The sequence below is a fragment of the Daphnia magna genome, linkage group LG7 (assembly GCF_020631705.1).
Source record: "Daphnia magna isolate NIES linkage group LG7, ASM2063170v1.1, whole genome shotgun sequence".
NCBI lineage: Eukaryota > Metazoa > Arthropoda > Branchiopoda > Diplostraca > Daphniidae > Daphnia > Daphnia magna.
The window spans coordinates 2,068,182-2,086,654 of NC_059188.1; the positions used below are offsets into that span (position 1 = coordinate 2,068,182).

Genomic DNA, 18,473 nt, shown 5'->3' on the forward strand with positions numbered 1-18,473 from the left:
TTTACTAATTTGTGTTGTAGAAGAATTTCTAGCTAAACATTAGGTTTGAATTTGAAATGAAGGGTAAAGTATCAAGTGAGTGCATTGATAATCATATGGTTGGGCGCATTATTATGTACGTAAAGTATAAAATTCTATATATTGATACATTACAGAATATATAAATAACAAAGTGTGTGATAAAATATATTACACCTAGCACCTAGGGTTCGGCCCCCATCAGCTGTAGTCAGGTTCCGCGACCCGCCCGACCGCTGATCGGGTTTGATTGCATCTCTCTTTTCCCAGTGGGGTGGGTCCAGGGGTCGGGGTCAACTAGGAAGACACGGCGTCTTATAAAATGGCGGCTTTAAGAACTCTACTCAAATAAATAAGAAGGCTGATTGGTCTACTAAAAATGTCATATAGTGTCAGCAATAATCGATAAATAAATCGATTAGCGAAATCTATGACTCCGCTTAAAGCGTAAAAGGGTTTTTTTTTTTTTTTTAAGTTATAAAACGTGCACCGTCTCGCTTTCCGGCGAGGCAAAAAACGTGGTAGGGGAACCGACTTGACTAAATGTGCTGAAAAACCATGCTTGGATCACTTGGCTATCTGGATTCAGCGGCTGTACATCGTGTGTTCTCTGAGGTGAAATATTATTTCTGAAAGCTGCTTTGGTACATTTCATTTATTTATTTTTCAGTTGGTGTTTGCTTGCAAATATGTGTGTAATATCTCATTTAAAGCTTTTCTGCTTGATTGACATTCTCTTTTTCTTCAGTTCTTGATGTGCAGACTGTCAGTTCTAACGACTATGGAGTTGAAAATGGGTAGTGTGGGTTGTTTTCCAGATGTGAATTGCAATCTAGGAATACCTTGTTCTTCACTTTGTATCTTCGTTGACTAGCAAATGTATGTTAGCCATTTACTTTCTTTTTGTGTAAATTCAAATGTGATGGAAAAATTATCCACTCTGAGTGTAATGATGTAACACTCAATTAACCCTTACCTACATTCTCTGAAGCCATCCATTAGTTATTGATATGTTCCATGATGTTTTCATAGTAAGGAATTTTCTTTTGTTGCAGGGAACTTGTACTTGGAACAAAGTAAGAGCTGACCAGATAACAATAGGTGTGTATTAAATGTTGACTATTAGATGGTTTTTGTGTGATGATTTGTTATCCCTGGCTTACAAAACCTTGGTGATAATTTAACAATGGTAACTTTAAATTTCTGAGTTTGATTCCAGCTAGAACAGTGGAGTTTTCTGTTATTCGGTTTAGACAATTTTTTCTTTTCCCCAGTTTCTGGAGTTCGTTCTTATGGGATCGAAAGGTTTCCTTGCATCCTTCAGTTACTATCGCGTGGAGAGATCACATTGTGGTAAGTGCACACCATGATTTCATATTACTTTTGTTTGTATGATGATAGCTTTGTATGATGTACCCGTTATACGCGACGGCTCTGCAACAAAACCATGACATCCCTTGCCCTCACTGATATACCTTCTCTGATACCATTATGTGGTCTTATTTTGTTCTTTCTAATTTTACTTATTCATTTGGTAGGTTTCTTTTCATGAGGGGGTGATAGTCGTTCATCCATTTCAATCGGTTCGCTTGCGTTTGAAGCTTCGATCAGGTGATTTATGCTGACTGGAGTTTTGAGCTGTGATGTTTTAAGCATATGCCTGAACAACCGCAAGGTTGTGATGTTAATCAGGATACTGAGCTCTGTTCTATATCATGTCGTTTGGTTTGCTTTATAGTCGCTACATTGCCCACTTTTCCTTCAGGGTCTGTCCAGGGGAAATTTGCTTTGTAGGACTTCCGACACCGTTTCGCGCAGGTAATTACATGTTTCGGTTCTGTTCGCCTGCACCCCGATCGCCACGCGTCCTTCCTATACAATGGGAAGAGATGTGCCTGAATTCCGAAAGGGGGAAATTAGATAGCAACGTACGAAGCAATCGAGGTCATCTTGTCTTGGTTGTGTGTTTAACGTAGGCGACATATTGACAGTCGAAGTTCCAGTTTTGCTTATTTTATGTGCATTTGCTAACAGGATGGTATCGGTCACTGGTGTTCTGTTGGATTCCGTAATTGAGGTATTCATCTGTTCTTACTGTTTTTAGTTTTACTTGATAGTGCCAATTCTCGTGATGTTATTAGGTTTTGTGGTTTTACTGGTCGAATGGTTGTGGACAATATATCTGGTTTAACGTATTACGGTTTTACGTAGGTGTTGGATACGTCGCCCACTTGATGGCCTGGTTGTGGCAGGAATTGGCTGTTCATGCAGTGCATTGGTAATCTTTTTTTTTTTTTTTTCACTTTGCTGGTTACGAATGATTATTTCTGACTCCGCCCCAGTCTGAAGGACAATGCTGATTGGTTTTTAAATATGACGTTAATTGTTTTTGTAGGTAGCTTGTCGATTGTACTTGATAATTTATTACTTAAATTTATTAATTTTTTTCAAGGTTTTGCTTATTTTCGGCGAATTTGGCTGTGACACTTTTTCGTTTAGGTAATTAAATTTTAACCGTTTACCTATTGCTGCTCCGCTTTTTAACGCAATTAGATGTGTTACGGGGGTATTACTAACGAGGAAATTGTGTAGCCTAATAGTAGCTGGGGTTTTGTCTGGTTCAAAGGTTGTGCCTTAAACCTCGATGGGACGTTTTACTTGCTCTTGGTAGTGTTACTGGTATTTATTTTTTTTTGCATCTTCTAAAATCGTTGTATATGGTTCAATCGTGCCTAGATAGCTTTTCCTGTAAAGTGAAAGGTTTGGTGTAATGATATTGGGGTTTTTTGTTATCTCTATTTGAGAATATATATCTTGCGATTGATATTATTTAAATAGTTTGATTGATTATTGTAAAATCTTTAAATGTTTTCATGCATAATATAGTTATTTAATTGGTATGGGGAGATGTTGTGCTTGGTGTTCGTGCGTTCTTCAATTGATACGTGGTCGTCATGAATCTTGTCGGCAAGTGTGTCCTGGGTCTTCTGCTTGGATTTGTGTTGTAATGATGAGTTGCTTATTGGTCCGTGTTTATGATCAAGTGATTTTACTTTACAGTAAGCTCTGATGTAGATGGTTTAAATAATAGGAAATTTTTAGGAGATGAGTACCAACTACAAATATTTTTTTTTTATAGATTGTACATTTCGTCGGCTGACTTTGGTCAGTACATCGTGCGGGTTTTTTGGTGTTATTTTCTGTACTCAAAGCCTCAAAATATACATGTAAAGAATGAAATTTATAGAAATGGTTTTGGTCAACCATGTAAGATTTTTCTGCAACTGTCGATTTCATTTTAAAGACAATTTTAATTGTAGTAGTTGCAGATTTTATATGTGTGCTTATGGAATACATATTGAATTTTTATATATATATTGAATTTGTATACTTTGAATGTTTTGGTATTCTATATTAGACCCATCTGCCCCAAGAGGCACGTAAAAATTGGTCCATTTTAAGAATTTTATTTGTTGTTAATTATGTCTACTGCTGATGGTGTAACCACATGGGAAAATTTTTGAAATTGTATTCACGTGATGATTTGTTAGCTTTTCCCTAAATATGCATGCACAATTATTGAAAATTATAGAGGAATTTGTTTTTTCGTCGAACAAATTAAACATTGTCAATGTGCTGCTAGATGGGTTGTTGTCGTTCTCCCTTGTAAAACTATCCTGTTCCGCCCAATTGTTAATCCAATTCTTTTAGAACGTTCGGATTTCGCCCCAAAACGAGTGGAAGGCCATTTGAGGCGTTATGTCATTTCCTGATATTGAACATTCAGAAAATGTATATGTTCGCAAATGGATAAGATTTATTTAGATTAGTACCATAAAGTATGACTGTATGAAAGGGGAAGTAGGCTTCTAAAAGTGAAGAACATATTTGACGTATTTAATAAGCAAGTTGGTCTGCTCCGGCTGCAGCGTCTTATGGAGAAACCAACTTCTTCATGTTAAAAAATAAGTTTTCATAAATACAATTAAGATTTCCCCCCTTTTCTTCCTAGCAGTGGGTACCCTATTCATTTTTTCATTTCCCAATTTTTTTTTCTAGCCCTATTTCTATCTGGTTTATTTTTATTTAGCTATTGTAAAAAAAATTGGGAAATGAAAAGATGAATAGGGTACCCACTGCTAGGAAGAAAAGGGGGAAATCTAAATTATAGTTATGAAAACTTAATTTTTAACGTGAAGAAGATGGTTTCTCCATAAGACGCTGCAGCCGCAGCAGAGAGCAGACTAGGGCTCGGCCCCGGTTCTCGAAAACCCGGTTTACCCCCGGTTCGTCGCCAAAAAAAGTTACCCATGAGCGATCCGGGTAGTCTATTTGCCAAAGTGGGTAGGCTGGGCGGATTTGATAAGCAAACCGGGTATACCCACCGCCATCTTGGAAAATGGCGGGTTGCAAAGCCCCAAGTTAAATGCATGCATGAAAGCTTATCGGTGCCACACCAGACGAGTGGTATATTCTATTTGCGTATCACTATTTCTTTTGGTTTCGAGATGCACGACAACGCCCACTTCCCCTCGCTCGCCATAATCAAACAGCCAGCGGTATAAAGCAAGTTTTAGGTCCATACGGCACACTTTAAATCTATGCATTTATTTTTTAATATACGCATTAGAATTAGCTCATTTCTAGTCCATACTTCAATGACTTCCAATGACCCCTTAACAACAAATCTATAATTAGTTGTCAAGTGCCATATGAATAATGTGACATAAAAAATAATGTTCATGGCTTTTGGGTCTATGATCAAGTTAATGAGTGTAAAAAAAAACAGATGTTCTACATCATATTTAAGGAAACATTCAATTTTCCATGCAGTAATGCCAAAATGAATGAGTCCGCGCATCGTTTATTATCCGTCACACGGATGTAGGAGGAGTGGGATGCACAGTGAAAACTTAAATTCAAAATAAAATATTTCCCTCAACTTATAGTAATTTCAAATCATTTGAAAAATGTTTGTTAAAACATCAACTTTAATTAAAACCAATTACAAAAGGATTTAACTCGAAAATATTTTTCAAACTTGAAGTTAACGAGGAATTTGAAGGGCCGCTACTAGCCGTCAATGTGCTTCAAGAAATAAAGCCCAAACCGATATTCCCAATTAATCCAACAGAGTTTCAGAATCTTCCATATTCATTATCAATCCCCAATTGATCTTGAATATTCTTCATCGAACTCAATCAAATCTCAAACTTCCCAAACTTTAAAAATGGAATATTTTTCCAAGTGCTTCGCTTTCCTCCACTGGATGATGTATCTCCTAGATCTTCTCCGCATCGTTACAAGAACAGAACCCAGAACGGAATCTACCGACACCGAGGCTGTTGACGTGTCCGAGGAGAACACGGAACCAACGCCGGTGGTAACCCAGAACGTTGACGCATCCCAACAAACGGACGACGCGTTTGAAACCCAGATTCAAAAGGCCCGCGAAGAAGAACTGAGGAAAGAGATTTCTGATTTAAAAGACCAACTTCAAACGGCGCACCGCGTTAGCGGTGAATCGAGACGAAAGGCCGACAAACTCGCGTGGGATCTTGGCATCTTTGAATCAAAATACCATCTGGACATTGCGGAGCTAACTAGGAAAAGGTCAGATGAAATCATCCGCAAGGAGATTGAAACCATGAAATTTCAAGACGAATACGACAATCGAATCGTTGACTTGGAACTGACCAACACCCAACAGATGCAACGTATTCTAGAATTGGAGATGGAACAAACTAGTCGTCGACAGCAGCGCGATCCTGTGTGTGACAAGCCATCTGGCGAGCTCAAAGCTTCTTTTACGAAAATCGAGAGCGTTCAGGAACATCTTTCTTCCATAGACGTTGTCACAGAGCACGCAAAATGGACTATAAACCACGTCCTGGAACAGGTTAAGGTAGAAATCGCTTCTGCGGCTAGCGAGAGTTCACAACCCGACGATGAAAAGGAACGACTGATCGAAGACACGCAAACCATCAAGTGCGAAATGGAAACAGTCAAGTTAGAACTGGAGGACGCGAAGCAACGACTGATCAAAGAAACGCAAACCTTCAAGTGCGAAATGGAGTCTGTCAAGGTAGAACTCGAGGAAGCGAAGGAGCGACTGATCAAAGAAACGAAAACCTTCAAGTGCGAAATGGAGTCTGTCAAGGTAGAACTCGAGGACGCGAAGGAGCGACTGATCAAAGACACTCAAACCATCAAGTGCGAAATGGAGTCTGTCAAGGTAGAACTCGTGAATGCGAAGGAAACCATTGCCGAGTTGGAACAATGTCAGAACCGTTTGATCGCTGCTGAGTCGCAAATGAAGACGATCGCTGAAGGCAAAGACGCCCTTTTGGCTTTGAAAGACGCGGAATTGAAACAATTGCGAAAATCGGCCAAACAGGTTCAGCGTAAATCTGAAGTGAAGACCCGAGATGTTGGATGCGACACGGAGGACCTTCCTCAGCCCGTGAAGGCCAAAGGAATAGATGTTGGATGCTGCACGGACGATTTCCCTCAACTTGTGAAGCCTAAAAGTCGAGACGTTTCGTGCGACACTGATGATCTTCCATCACTTCCTGAGGCTGGAAAAAAATACGTTGGATGTGGCATCGATGACCTTGCAACCCTTGCCGCTGCCAAAGAAATCCAAGGAGCGTCTGCCGATGAAGGGAAACAATCAGTCGATGAAAGTGAGAGACTTACAGAATTTCGGGAGGTTTCGTCTAGACTTCAGGCTGAAGCAGCAGCTAAAAAGGAGGAACGTGCACCCGAAAAGGACAAGACTCCAGCGGAGTTGGTATCGATTTACGAAACTGTGATGGACGCTATTTCTCCAACACAATTTCCTCCGCTGTCCGGCAAAAAGCCCCCACGTCAACCTGACGCTGATGTCAGACCTGCCCGACACCCTGCCGCTGATGTCAGACCTGCCCGACAACCTGCCGCTGATGTCAGACCTGCACGACAACCTGCTGCTGATGTACAACCACCAGTTGTTTTCCAGTCAGCTGATTACAGATATAAACAAAAGCCGATCGAAGGTTACACAGTCAACCTGTCCGAAGGCCAAACATCGGTTCATCCGCCAGCTCGACCCCAAGCGAAGGCTGTGCCAACTGCTGCACCAACTGTCGCTCCTGAGAAGGAGAAGGCTGCCACAGCTAAACCAGCTGCCAGTTTCGCCATTGTTTCTGGAGAAATTCTACAATTGCAAAGTGCGGATAAATTGGTACTCTTGGACATTCATGTCAGAAACTACGGTCGTATTGTGGGACGAGGAGGTGAAAATGTCAGGCGCCTGGAGGAGACTCACGGAGTCATGATGACCTTAGTCCAAAACCAAAATGCTCTCCAATTTTACAACTTGAAAATATCAGGAGGGAGTCCCGCAAAACGTCGAGCTGCCGCACAAGAAGTTATCGAAGGTCTGCCGGTGACGATCGAGTGTTCTAACGTCGACTTAAGGCAACTCCGTCATCTAAAAATGCAAAGTTCTGAGACTGAATTCTTCGTCTCCGTCAGACGCCCGATGTCACGTGATGAGAAACTACAACTCTCAGGCCGAATAAACGACTGCCGAAAAGCTTTCGACCTTCTCGTTAACGGGAGAGATCCGCGGCCATCCCCCAAATAAATCCCGCATATCTCACATTTTTGACCCTCCACATGCAGTTAATGTATGACTTTCAAAAACAAAACAAATGTGTTCATTTTTTTTTTTAACTACCCGTTTGAAGTGTAAATCTACCTGAGATGATCGTATGGAATGGATGAAAAGTCGTTTAACGTTTGGGCTTGAAGCTTTGGGAGTATCTCGTTTCGATGTGATGATGGAAGCGTTCATGGATTTGCAGCTTTATGTATTCCATGAATGCCTAAATCATCACTGAGTTACGAGGTGACTCCTGGGCTGGGCTTTGGGAGTATCTTGTTTCGATGTGATGATGGAAGCGTTCATGGATTTGCAGCTTTATGTATTCCATGAAGGCCTAAATCATATCACTGAGTTACGAGGTGACTCCTGGGCTGGGCTTTGGGAGTATCTTGTTTTGATGTGATGATGGAAGCGTTCATGGAGTTGCAGCTTTATGTATTCCATGAATGCCTAAATCATCACTGAGTTACGAGGTGATTCCTGGGCTGGGCTCTTACGTAAACTACATGACATCCACGACATTCGGTCAGTTTCAGTATGGATTTGTTCTTCAAACGGTAGTTGGGGTGACTCATTTGGATTTATTCTCTGACTTTTTCTTGTTTTATGAGATCAAAAAATAAAAATTTTCTTTGAACTAATTCAGATAGATGGCGGCAAAAGTCGTTTACGTGTTGAGTTGAAGCTTGCGGAGTATCTTGTGTATTTATCACTAAATAGACAAGATGACTCCTGGTTAAGCCTCCATGTGAACGTCTAATGTCCTTGATATTTGGTTAGTTTGGGGATGCTGAACAAAAACAAAAACTGTTGTCTGTTTTTATTATTATTACTATATTGATTCTCGGTGTTTTCTATTTCATCAATGGTGAAGAACATAGAGCACGTACAGGAAATTAGGGACAATCTGGCCGTCTCTCAATTCCGTGTCAATTCCATGATAGATGCGTCATACAGTGCCATGCCGCTGGAGCGTGAGCCGTTTGGCCCAGCTGTCATTCCAGCTTTTGTCCCCCTTTTTTTTATAAACATGGTTGCCATTTTGAGGTGAGTAGCCTAAGCGATCCTATTGATTAGGGCTCGGCCCCGGTTCTCGAAAACCCGGTTTACCCGCGGTTCGTCGCCAAAAAAGTGGCCCATGAGTGATCCGGGTAGTCTATTTGCCAAAGTGGGAAGGCTGGGCGGATCTGATGGGCAAACCGGGTATACCCACCACCATCTTGGAAAATGGCTGCTTGTAAAGCCCCAAGTTAAATTAAAATGGAGGGTAGCAAAAAAAATTTTTTGTGGCGGGAAATTCAAAGGGCGTCACTTGATTTCAGGGAAGAAATCGGGTAGGAAATCGGGGATAACCGGGTAATGGAAACGGTTTTCGAAATTGTGTTACCCACATGGTACCCGGGTAGGTAGTGGGCACAAAGTCTTAGGAACCGTTACCCACCGGATCCATTTTTGCCGAGAAGACCTACCCATTCGCCCAAATACCTACCCATTGGACACGGGGCCGAGCCCTAGCTTGGGGCTTTGCAAGCCGCCATTTTCCAAGATGGCGGTGGGTATACCCGGTTTGCCCATCAAATCCGCCCAGCCTACCCACTTTGGCAAATAGACTACCCGGATCGCTCGTGGGCGACTTTTTTTGGCGACGAACCGCGGGTAAACCGGGTTTTCAAGAACCGGGGCCGAGCCCTACCTAGAGCAGACCAACTTGGACACAAATGAGATTTTCGCATTTGTGAAAAACGCGCAACGCAGGATGTTTTACTGCTCTATTCTGTACAAGCTCGGCAGTTCAGATCTACTAAGGACGAGATCATTTAGTGGTCGAAATAAAAAAAACTTAAAATGGCCAAATTGCAGATTCGTGTAATTTATTGGTAAGTATGACCTCTGTCGTTATCATTAATTTGCATTTCTTTATGGTTTGCTTGTTAGGTTTTACGCATTTCTTATCCATACCGAGTTTTACAATATATTAAAATTAAGTCGACGAAATTCTTTGTAAACATACCATGCGATAGGCGTTTGCATTCTATATGTTTATCAGATTGTTAAGTATTTCTTATTTTCTCATCTTATTTCCAGTGGAGCCTGAGGCTATCGGGGGAAGTTCAACAAGGTAATTTCATTTCATTTAAACTTTCAGAATAAATAATCAGGAACAATGGAAAAGATATAATGATGCTTATTTCCATGTAATGTTTCAAGCAGAAAATAAGTAATTATTTTATATATATTAGCTCAAACAGGAGCTTGAAGGACTCTTCCCAGGTCTACTAGATATTGTAAGTTTTACATGAAAATTTCCAATCAATACATACTAACATTCTTGCAAATTTGGAATGGAAGACAGGAGAAGGCACTCCTGGAGTCACTGGTTACTTTGAAGTGCAAGTTGTAGGTGGTAAACTTCTTCACTCCAAGAAGGTGAGAGAAACGACAGACACTTGTTTCTTACAAATTGGGGAATCAAACTAATTGTCCAATTATTTTTTTTTATTCAAGAATGGAAATGGCTTTGTTGACTCAGCTGCTAAGATGCAGACCATTGTTGATGGTGTTAAGGCTGCTTTAGATGAAAGATCATAAAACTGCCTTCTATAGCAGCCAACATGAAAGTTTGGGTTTTCTGGTGATTTTGATAATCTTAGTGACAAGAATGAAGAGACTGATCAAAAAACAAATGTTCAATTAGTTTCGGATGGTTTATTGTTTACTCTTTTCATTGAAAGAACCTTGGTAAAATACAAACTGCAACTGCCTCATTACTGTGTGTTTTAACATATGTGAGTTACACTTCACGTAAGCTATATTGAAAACCCAGAACTAACACATAAAACAATCCTTTAATCCATACAATGGACTTGCAGGTCACACAATATGATCACAAAACCAGGCGATTAGCCTGCCAAATTACAAACTAATTAAAATTGCTGAAATCAGTTTTCAGTTTAATGGTAGGAGCCGCCTTGATTTCTGTCGTGGTGTTCATCGCACCCTGTTTAGCATTTATAGCTCCCATCTGGCTTGCTCTTGCAGCTGATTCAAGTTTTGTTCTCAATTCTGGCAAGACACTCAATAGAGATTTAAACTCCTGTTTTATAAAAATAAAAATTCAATAAACTATTACTGAAACAAAATTGGATAATGGTTAGCATTTAAAGTTTTCCATCACCTGTGGATACTGGGTGCCTATCCGCGTCAAAGTTTGTAACGCATGGGCGTGCAACGTCTTGGTCAATGGATTGGACGTTTTCATTTGCATCGGATCCAATAAGCAATTTATGAGAATTGGAACCAAAAGTTGCAGAACCAGAAGAGCTAACAAAAGTAAAGAATTAAATGCTTTTCCTACAACAAGATAAAGTGAGATCGAAAAGCTTACAATTTTCGCCATCTGCAAGTGCCGTTAGAGCTTCAACACAGGTGATTGACTCAATTGTCATCAATAATTGTTGTTGAGAATTAAGGAGGCGAGATGTGGGATTACATAAATGGGCCACAATTTTTGGTGCTAGTGCATGGACATATGGTGTTAACGGTCGAAGAATTGACTTTGCATTCTCAGGATGCAAGGTTAACTGGCGATTTGCATCTTGAAGTAAATTACCAAATAGTCCTAAGGTGTGCAGCCTCAGTCTAGCGTCGGCCGACTGTAGTGACTGCTGGAAAGCGTTGAGTGAAGGATATAACAGAGCGGGACATGATAGTAATCCAGACGGGGCGTTAAGTAACATGCCAGAGACAGCACTCAACAGCACTAGAGGATCTAAACGATCCTCTTCTTGACCGGCTTTACCCCAATCTAGAAGACGAGCAGCGCAGCTCTGAAGCAGTTTGCCATATGGCCCTTCAGTTTCCGGTAGCTTCGAAAAAGGATGACTGCAATAGGTGTTCAAACAGCGTAATGCAGCCTGAACGGCCGCCGATTCTAGTGTTCTGGCCTCTTGTAAGATGTTGGTAACTAGATGCAACAACGCCGGTAGGAGCGAGAGAGCTCCGTGCGGTGAACATACAGATGGAAGCAGTCCCATTACGTCTAGAGCAGCAGCCACCAATTCCTCCCCTATTTTCCCGCCAATGCCAATTATTCTTCTAACACTTTTTGTGCTGCTTGTGGCACTGGGGTCCATATTGGGATAGACTTGGACGAGTTGGCATAGGCAGACTTCAAGAGCCGCGAAAACTAATGAAGTGCCCGGTAACAGCTCTCCTTCGCTGCCACCTTCACCTGCACTGACAGAATCACTCAACCGATTCATTTGCTCGTGAGTGGCTTGCACGAGTGCCAACAATACTTCAAACGCTTGGTGTTGAATTGGTGCTTTTTTCGTTAACACAACTCGATGCAGAACGTTGCAAACCTCGACTGTTAGCGGTGGTTGACAGGTCATCGTGTTACGAGCTTTTGGAGAGTGCAGTAGTGATTGGAGCGCGTATAAACAAGCCGCCGTTGAGGAATCTGGTTCAGTAGATTTGAGATCACACAGAGCTTCCAACACAATCCCTATTGCAGACCCAAGATGCACATAAATTTTGGACCTTACGTAATATGATGGCAAGACAATACCGAATACTAGGAAAAAGTGATTGGAGTAGACATTATCTGGTTCAATAGTTTCACCAGCATTATTGGCGTGACCCAACCAAAGAGCCGCAGCCTGGAGTAGGGGTGGCCAGCTGAGCTTGTAATAAGGTCGTGATAGATCTGCTGCATCGTGGGTATAAAACGTTCCTCCTTCAGGTGGCAACTGTGGGCCAAACTCTAAACGTTGGTAAAATGGGTTAGAAAGCGCAAAATTTGTAGAACATCGCAAAATGTAGGATGAAATACTCACCCGGAGGAAGCGTCAGGAGAGCGTGGTCTTTAAGAGCTGCAAGCCAAAACTGAGCTAACCCGGCCAATTCAGGTTTTACTAACGGTAAAAGCAGATGTCGACCTTCGGCAACTCTACTGCAAAACCATCGACATCGATCAAAATAAAAAAACATATTTATTACGAAAAGATTTAGCGATACCTATCTTTCATAGCAGAAACGTAGACCTCAGCCCAAGCTTTCAGGACCGATAGATTTTCAAGAGTGGCAGCGCTTTCGTTATACAAGCGATGCTGTTGAAGTCCACCAATTCCACTTAGTGGGGGAAGAGTACATTGCTGGGCAGCGGTGATACGATTTAATGCTGAGAGAAGAAGCTGTTGAACGCGACGAAGGTCTGATAGATCTTGAGCAACACCGCAACACATCCACGTACTGCAAACATGGCAAGCGGCAGCAGTGACATTTGGGGCTGTGTCTGCACTGAACGCTGGTCTTAAGGCGGCACTTATCTGTTTGTCCGCAAAACAAAATGTAGGGATTAAAGAATATGAACCGTAAATACGTATACTTGAGCTTGATATTGTTCGAGGATTGAATGACCGGGAAATTCAGGCTCTTGTTGGCTTGCGAAACATTCAATGAGGAGCTGGAGTAGATGAAGACCTTCCATGCGAAGCGCATCGCAATCTGATGTGGCTGCAATAAACGCTAGCCGAATCAAATCCGAAAGGTGTAAAACCAGGTAATCAGCACCATTCGCGCTGCTAAGCTGCCGGGCTGCTGACAAGTCAAAATGAGCCGTAGACGTACTTTCTCGCATGAGCAACAACAATTTTCCGGTTGACTGAGCAGCAAATACCCTAGTAGGCCAGCGCGGCGGGGGCAAGCCAGCTGGGCGACTACTAGGGGTAGGTGAAAGGCTATCTCCGTTAGCGTGAAACTCCTCTTCATCGTCATCAGCCGCCCCATCTCCATCTGTATCAGCTGCCGATGATCCACTTTTAAGTCCTAATCCTGATGGCCCATGTTGTCCGGATGGAACCGGAGCAGCAGCTGTATCAGGCGATGTTGTCAACACTTCTTTAAACAGCGTGAGCCAAGAACTGAGCTGTTGTTCGGCTAAGGTAGTGAGTAGGCCATTTAATGTATCGCGAAGATGTCGCTGCAACATAACGTCAACTTCGCTGTCCAAAAGGAAAAGCAACGCCATGGGTAGTCCTTGTTTTGATCCGTTGAAAAGGGGAACCACACGGCTTGATTCTGTCACGTACGCAGCGGCATGTTCACAGACTTCTCTGGCCTCCCTTTGAACTAACTGGCGCAGGCAAGAGACGGCAGCACGCCGTAGACCCAAATGCTGGCTGCTAATGGAACGCTAAGGGGCAAAACACAATTTTAAAATAAATTAAAATAAAAGGAAATGAGGAGACTAAACTTACGCAAAGAAGAGGAACAAGTTTGCTAAGGTTGACATGACGCGGCGCAAACATGTGCATCTGCTGTAGGCAAAAAATGGCTTCGGATTGTACTACGGGACTACTGTGTTGCTGTAACAGAGCACATGCGGACAATAGAGAGGAACGTGCCGCAATGATATTGCCATTATTTCCTGTTCAAACAATTCAATGTAATCATTCATAATCATAAATTGAATGTTGAATGGAATTATTTTTACATGCCTTGTAATTCAGGACCAAAAGCACTAACCAATGCTGCACAGCAACGGCCTACCGCCCTGAGCACTTCGACGTTGGTTGAAGGTACCGTCATCAACAATTGCAATGCCATATTGGAACACGAATCAGCAAACGGACGAAAAACTGGGCCACTGGCTTCTCCAATCGATGCCAATGCATGTAGCGCCCATTGCTGTACCATTGCTGACGATGTATCTTGGCTGAGCGCTGTCAAGATAGAAATACTACTACTGAGTTGCTGTGATGAGGCGAGCCCCAAGCCTCCACCGTAGCGATGTAAACATCCTAGCGCCAGGCTATGTCCTGTCCTACTAGCGGCGTCTCGGCTGTTCTTCAGTTTTTCGAAGCTGGTCTGGATAGCCTCACTTGTGAAGCGTGGGTCTAACCCTGTCTGAGCCAAGCGACCCAGAGCCTCAGCTGCAGCACAACGTAGGGCGGGACAAGTGGGATTGATAAGACCGGCTTGAATGAGATTGGAAAGGCCTTTTCGGAGTTCCTCTCCGTTAGGACCGAGCCCAGTTTTTGCTTCGGCTACGTTGCGCAGTGCTGCGAGCAGACTCGCAAAAATATTGGTTTGAACTGCTTGTCGTGTTTTGGCCTGTTTGATGCTATCTTCAAAGTGAACTAAGAGCTGAAGGCGATGCTTGTGTAACACGCGTGGGAAAACGTGCCCAAAGAGGGTGATTGACGCATCGATGACGGCTACACCTAATGGAAGAGGCCCAGGAACGCTTCCAACTACGTGTGACCGATCGGTCACTAACACGTAAAGTGAGCATGGATCGTGTTCAAGGGCTCCTGAACCAGCGGCGCTGTTGGGTAACAACTGCTGTTGTAGTAGATTGTAGTCTGAATCTTGCAAGTCTGGGTGTAATAAAACTGCAGAGCCATCAGGTTGGCACTGTTGCTGTAACAAAGATGTGGTTGTATTAGCTGGATTTTCAGCCAAAGTAAACTCGGCAACGAGCAAACGTAAAAGCTGGGTGTAGCTTGCTGCAAAAATAGCAGAATTAAAATTTTTTTTATTGGCTGTCAAAGGAAACATATCTATTCCTACCTTCGTAGTATTGCGGAGGAACCAAGGAAAGTGCATCGTACAGACGAAGACGAACCATTGCGCAAGCTGCCTTAAGAGGCTGCCCATACGTCTTGACGACAGATGCAATGCTAAATCACATACAGAAAAAAAAAAAGGTGTTTGAAAACATTTACACCATTTAGTGACTTATATGTATCAGTGAAACGTATGCATCGTATCTTGAAATAAACCTTGTTAGCATGGTGATGGCAGCATCAAGCGGGCCCATTAGACGCTTGGTAATATCCTCAGATGTCGCCAACTGCGGACAATGTCGGAGGAAGCTACAAATTGACGATAAGGCACCCGCACGACCTTCAAGTGCAACCTAATGAAAATAATAAAATTATCGGAGTTTTGCAGTCTTTTACCCTAATAATCGCATTATTTTACGTTTTTAACTTGTTTCTTTGTGCAAGCTATTTACACTTATCAAATAACAACACTTAGATTATGGTACCTGCCAGGTGAAGGCATCGCCACGGGCTTTCTCCGATTCCAGCTCTTTGGCTGAACGTGGAAAACTATTGCGCCAAAGGAGTAGCATCCGAGGGACAAGGCTGCTGACTACGGAAACTCCCAAAGTCATGACAGCACCGATAAGTAACCAACCAGCCTGAGTTCGCTGAACCGCAAGTCTGTTGTTTTGACTCGCACTTCTTAAAAGCTCCTCTGCAGTGTTAAACACAATCTAAACCGTTTGTTTGAACGTTAGAAGACCGGTGAAAGAAAAATTATTGACCGGATGGTTGTACCTTTCCGCGGTTATGCGGAATGCCTAGGGTGGTAGACGAAACTCCGGCTATAAGTGCAGCCAAAGCACCGCTATAACCTGAGACAGCTTCAGGAGTGCTACGGAGATTTTCCAGGGCATCAACACATCTTTCAAGTAGAAAGACAACATTAGCAGCTAATAAATTGCCCGACGCACGCTAAAAATCCAATACTTGTCGATGAGTAGTGTAAGGTGCGAAGGAACGGCCACTGCCATAGACTGTAGACTCCAGGCAGCTGCTAGACGAGCAGCTTGCGATGGATGAAGCAAGACAGCAATAGCACAATCGATCACACCGGCTCCCTATAATATAAACGTTTATGAATAGGGGTAATAAATTTTTTTACAGTCGACTATCATTTCACCTGGTCGGCCAATAAGGTAGAAGCAGAACTGGCCTGACTGTGGACAAGCGAGCCAAGTTCCTGAAGCGCGCATACAAGAAGATGTTGACTAAATATTGTTTCCTGCGTGCTACTGTCTTTGGCATTTTCTGGATTAGGATCTATCGAAAAAGACGAACGTGATTAGGATTTTCCGAGAACTTATCTATGGATGAATTATGACAAGATCTACCGATGCTATTCATCTGATGGTTGATTATGCGTGCAAATTCTTTACATGCAGCGGTTTGCTGCTTTTCTCCTAACATCTTTCCCAGCAGTGAACGAAACACAAATGTGATACACTGACGAGAATAGACAGCGTCAACGTGAGTGGGAGCAGCTCGCGGCTGGGCTGCTAGGTCAAGCAAGTGTTGCAGAATGATATTTAGATGGCGTTCCAGCCAAGCAGAACCAAGTTGCTGGACCATGACGACATAGCTCTAGGGTACATAATAGCGATAGAAATGAAAAATCCTTTGCTCAGTTGAAACTATTAATTACCATCGTTACGCCAACCCGAACTTCTCGGCTGGTGGCAGCTGGTCCTTTAATCATTTCGCCAGTTCCTTTTAGGAAGCCTCCACCTCCACGCAAAAAACCCGTCGAAATTACTCCCAATACTTCTTCTACTGATGCCACCTTCGCTGCAGCTGATGCCGCAGCCTGGTTGGCTGATGCAGCGGATAAGTTAGTTCTTGCTGGGCCGGGTTTTGGTGGCGTAAGAGCTGCTGCAGCGGCATTACCCAGCAAAAGGGCCACGGCACATCGAACCTCATGATTGGAGCCTTCAAGGGCACGGAAGCTAAGAGCAGCTATGGATTCAAATTCGGTAAGCTGTAGGATACTGGATGAATGCTTCATGACTTCCCACATGCACTAAAGGATTCAATTATTTAATCAGGGCAAGGGAGGAGATTGGTTAACTTTATGTACCTTGGCTGCTGCTGCTCGAACATTCATGTTTCTATCGGACAGACATAACTTGCAAGTTTTAAAGATATCACGATGTTGATTTGAGGCTGCTGAACCCATACCACAACACAACTAAGCCAAAAATATAAGATTATTAGATTTAAAGCCAATAAACTTTAAAACAAGCATTACCTTTTCTAGGGTGACAAGACTCTCTGCTCTAGTTTGAGATTCACTGTTTTTAAGTCCTCTAAGCAATACTTGGACAGATTCATCATAGGACCTACCAGCCATACGTCCAAGTCTTTCATACAGACATCCCAGGGTGGTTATAGAAGCCCTGCATAAAACTGCATGATAAACAGAGAACCTTTTAAAATTTGAGTAAAGTATCCTACAAACGAGTCATGAGAAATCCTGCTGAATCATCTCGGTTTTTTAATATGTCATTCAACTTATTGATTGTATCAAACAGAAGAAAAGCATCCCCCACACTGAAAAGAGTTGCTAAGCATTGACCAATCAGCTGCCGTATAGGTGGTCCTGGGCTTGCATGGATTTGAGCCATTAATTGTTCAACAATTTTTTTCTGGCAATCTTTTATGTCATTCTAGGAAGAAGATAAAAAAACCAATGAATTAAAATGATTGATGAGGGAAAGTGATAAAATTTACCTTTTGGGCTGCTATTAAGACATTTTCTAGAAACTGTAGCCATTCATACACAAACAGAGATTTTTTTGCTTCAGGTATTTTGGAAAGGGCTTCCTCATTGAGAATCAAGCTATGACTCATTTCCATGATTGAAAGAGCAACAGCTTCTCTGAAATGGCCTACCAGATGAACTAATTGTTTCTTTTAAAATATTATAATTTCAGAACGAGACAGATGACGAAATGAAATTTCGTTACTAGGTGTTCTACATTAAAAAGCATTTAACCACCAGTCAATGATAAATATTTGTAAACTTTTTTTATCGTTAAAATTAAAATTAAGAGCAAGCATAGGAATCTAGGATTCTAGGTTGGAAGCAGAGACAGACAAGACTAATATAATATGATAAATACAACTCTGATGATAACGACATCTATGGTTGTTAGCACGTAGCTCAACTACCTTCTTCAGTGAAGATCAGG

General features: G+C 42.3%; 2 protein-coding genes, 1 long non-coding RNA gene and 1 other non-coding gene across 11 annotated transcripts; 3 read left to right on the forward strand and 1 right to left on the reverse strand.

The window, feature by feature from the left end:
* Nucleotides 1–508: 508 nt before the first annotated feature.
* On the forward strand, nt 509–3,393 carry LOC116926728. 7 transcript variants are annotated; one of them, XR_004396237.2, is made up of 10 exons: nt 509–633; nt 767–897; nt 1,074–1,119; nt 1,293–1,371; nt 1,557–1,693; nt 1,757–1,836; nt 2,053–2,095; nt 2,230–2,296; nt 2,471–2,517; nt 3,158–3,393. It is a non-coding gene; the product is annotated as an uncharacterized LOC116926728 (long non-coding RNA). The 7 variants fall into 7 exon arrangements; XR_006649272.1 differs by having other exon boundaries at nt 1,784–1,836; XR_006649270.1 differs by having other exon boundaries at nt 1,557–1,629; nt 1,784–1,990.
* LOC116928175 lies at nt 3,021–3,092 on the forward strand. The gene has a single exon (XR_004396995.1). It is a non-coding gene; the product is annotated as a small nucleolar RNA SNORD18 (small nucleolar RNA).
* A 6,121-nt stretch (nt 3,394–9,514) lies between the features above and the next one.
* Nucleotides 9,515–10,437, forward strand: LOC116926816 (selenoprotein W-like). The gene is made up of 6 exons (XM_032933744.2): nt 9,515–9,535; nt 9,605–9,692; nt 9,766–9,788; nt 9,910–9,954; nt 10,019–10,096; nt 10,175–10,437. The coding sequence occupies exons 1-6, from the start codon at nt 9,515–9,517 to the stop codon at nt 10,256–10,258; spliced, it is 339 nt and encodes a 112-aa protein (XP_032789635.1). The 3' UTR covers nt 10,259–10,437.
* LOC116927463 (HEAT repeat-containing protein 5B) lies at nt 10,361–18,389 on the reverse strand. Of its 2 annotated transcripts, none has more exons than XM_032934499.2 (21): nt 18,013–18,389; nt 17,737–17,948; nt 17,531–17,678; nt 17,360–17,470; nt 16,928–17,302; nt 16,617–16,866; nt 16,406–16,545; nt 16,213–16,343; nt 16,021–16,147; nt 15,726–15,956; nt 15,457–15,593; nt 15,245–15,354; nt 14,170–15,180; nt 13,930–14,099; nt 13,059–13,865; nt 12,689–12,999; nt 12,508–12,620; nt 12,240–12,434; nt 11,055–12,176; nt 10,845–10,990; nt 10,361–10,763 (listed from the first exon to the last, which is right to left on the reverse strand). In XM_032934499.2, the coding sequence occupies exons 1-21, from the start codon at nt 18,136–18,138 to the stop codon at nt 10,590–10,592; spliced, it is 6,147 nt and encodes a 2,048-aa protein (XP_032790390.2). In that variant the 5' UTR covers nt 18,139–18,389; the 3' UTR covers nt 10,361–10,589. The 2 variants fall into 2 exon arrangements, with proteins under 2 accessions (XP_032790390.2, XP_032790389.2); XM_032934498.2 differs by having other exon boundaries at nt 12,508–12,623.
* Between the last annotated feature and the right edge of the window lie 84 nt (nt 18,390–18,473).

Excerpts from the sequence above, each read along its gene's own strand:
- LOC116926816 (XM_032933744.2), top strand. The coding sequence starts at position 9,515 with ATGGCCAAATTGCAGATTCGT. Across the intron at positions 9,536-9,604 it reads TGGCCAAATTGCAGATTCGT|GTTTTACGCATTTCTTATCC; the intron begins GTAATTTATTGG and ends TTTGCTTGTTAG. Across the intron at positions 9,955-10,018 it reads TCCCAGGTCTACTAGATATT|ACAGGAGAAGGCACTCCTGG; the intron begins GTAAGTTTTACA and ends TTGGAATGGAAG.
- LOC116927463 (XM_032934498.2), bottom strand. The coding sequence starts at position 18,138 with ATGGAAATGAGTCATAGCTTGATTCTCAATGAGGAAGCCCTTTCCAAA. Across the intron at positions 15,181-15,244 it reads TCCTCCGCAATACTACGAAG|CAAGCTACACCCAGCTTTTA; the intron begins GTAGGAATAGAT and ends CTATTTTTGCAG. Across the intron at positions 12,435-12,507 it reads TCTCCTGACGCTTCCTCCGG|AGTTTGGCCCACAGTTGCCA; the intron begins GTGAGTATTTCA and ends ACCAACGTTTAG.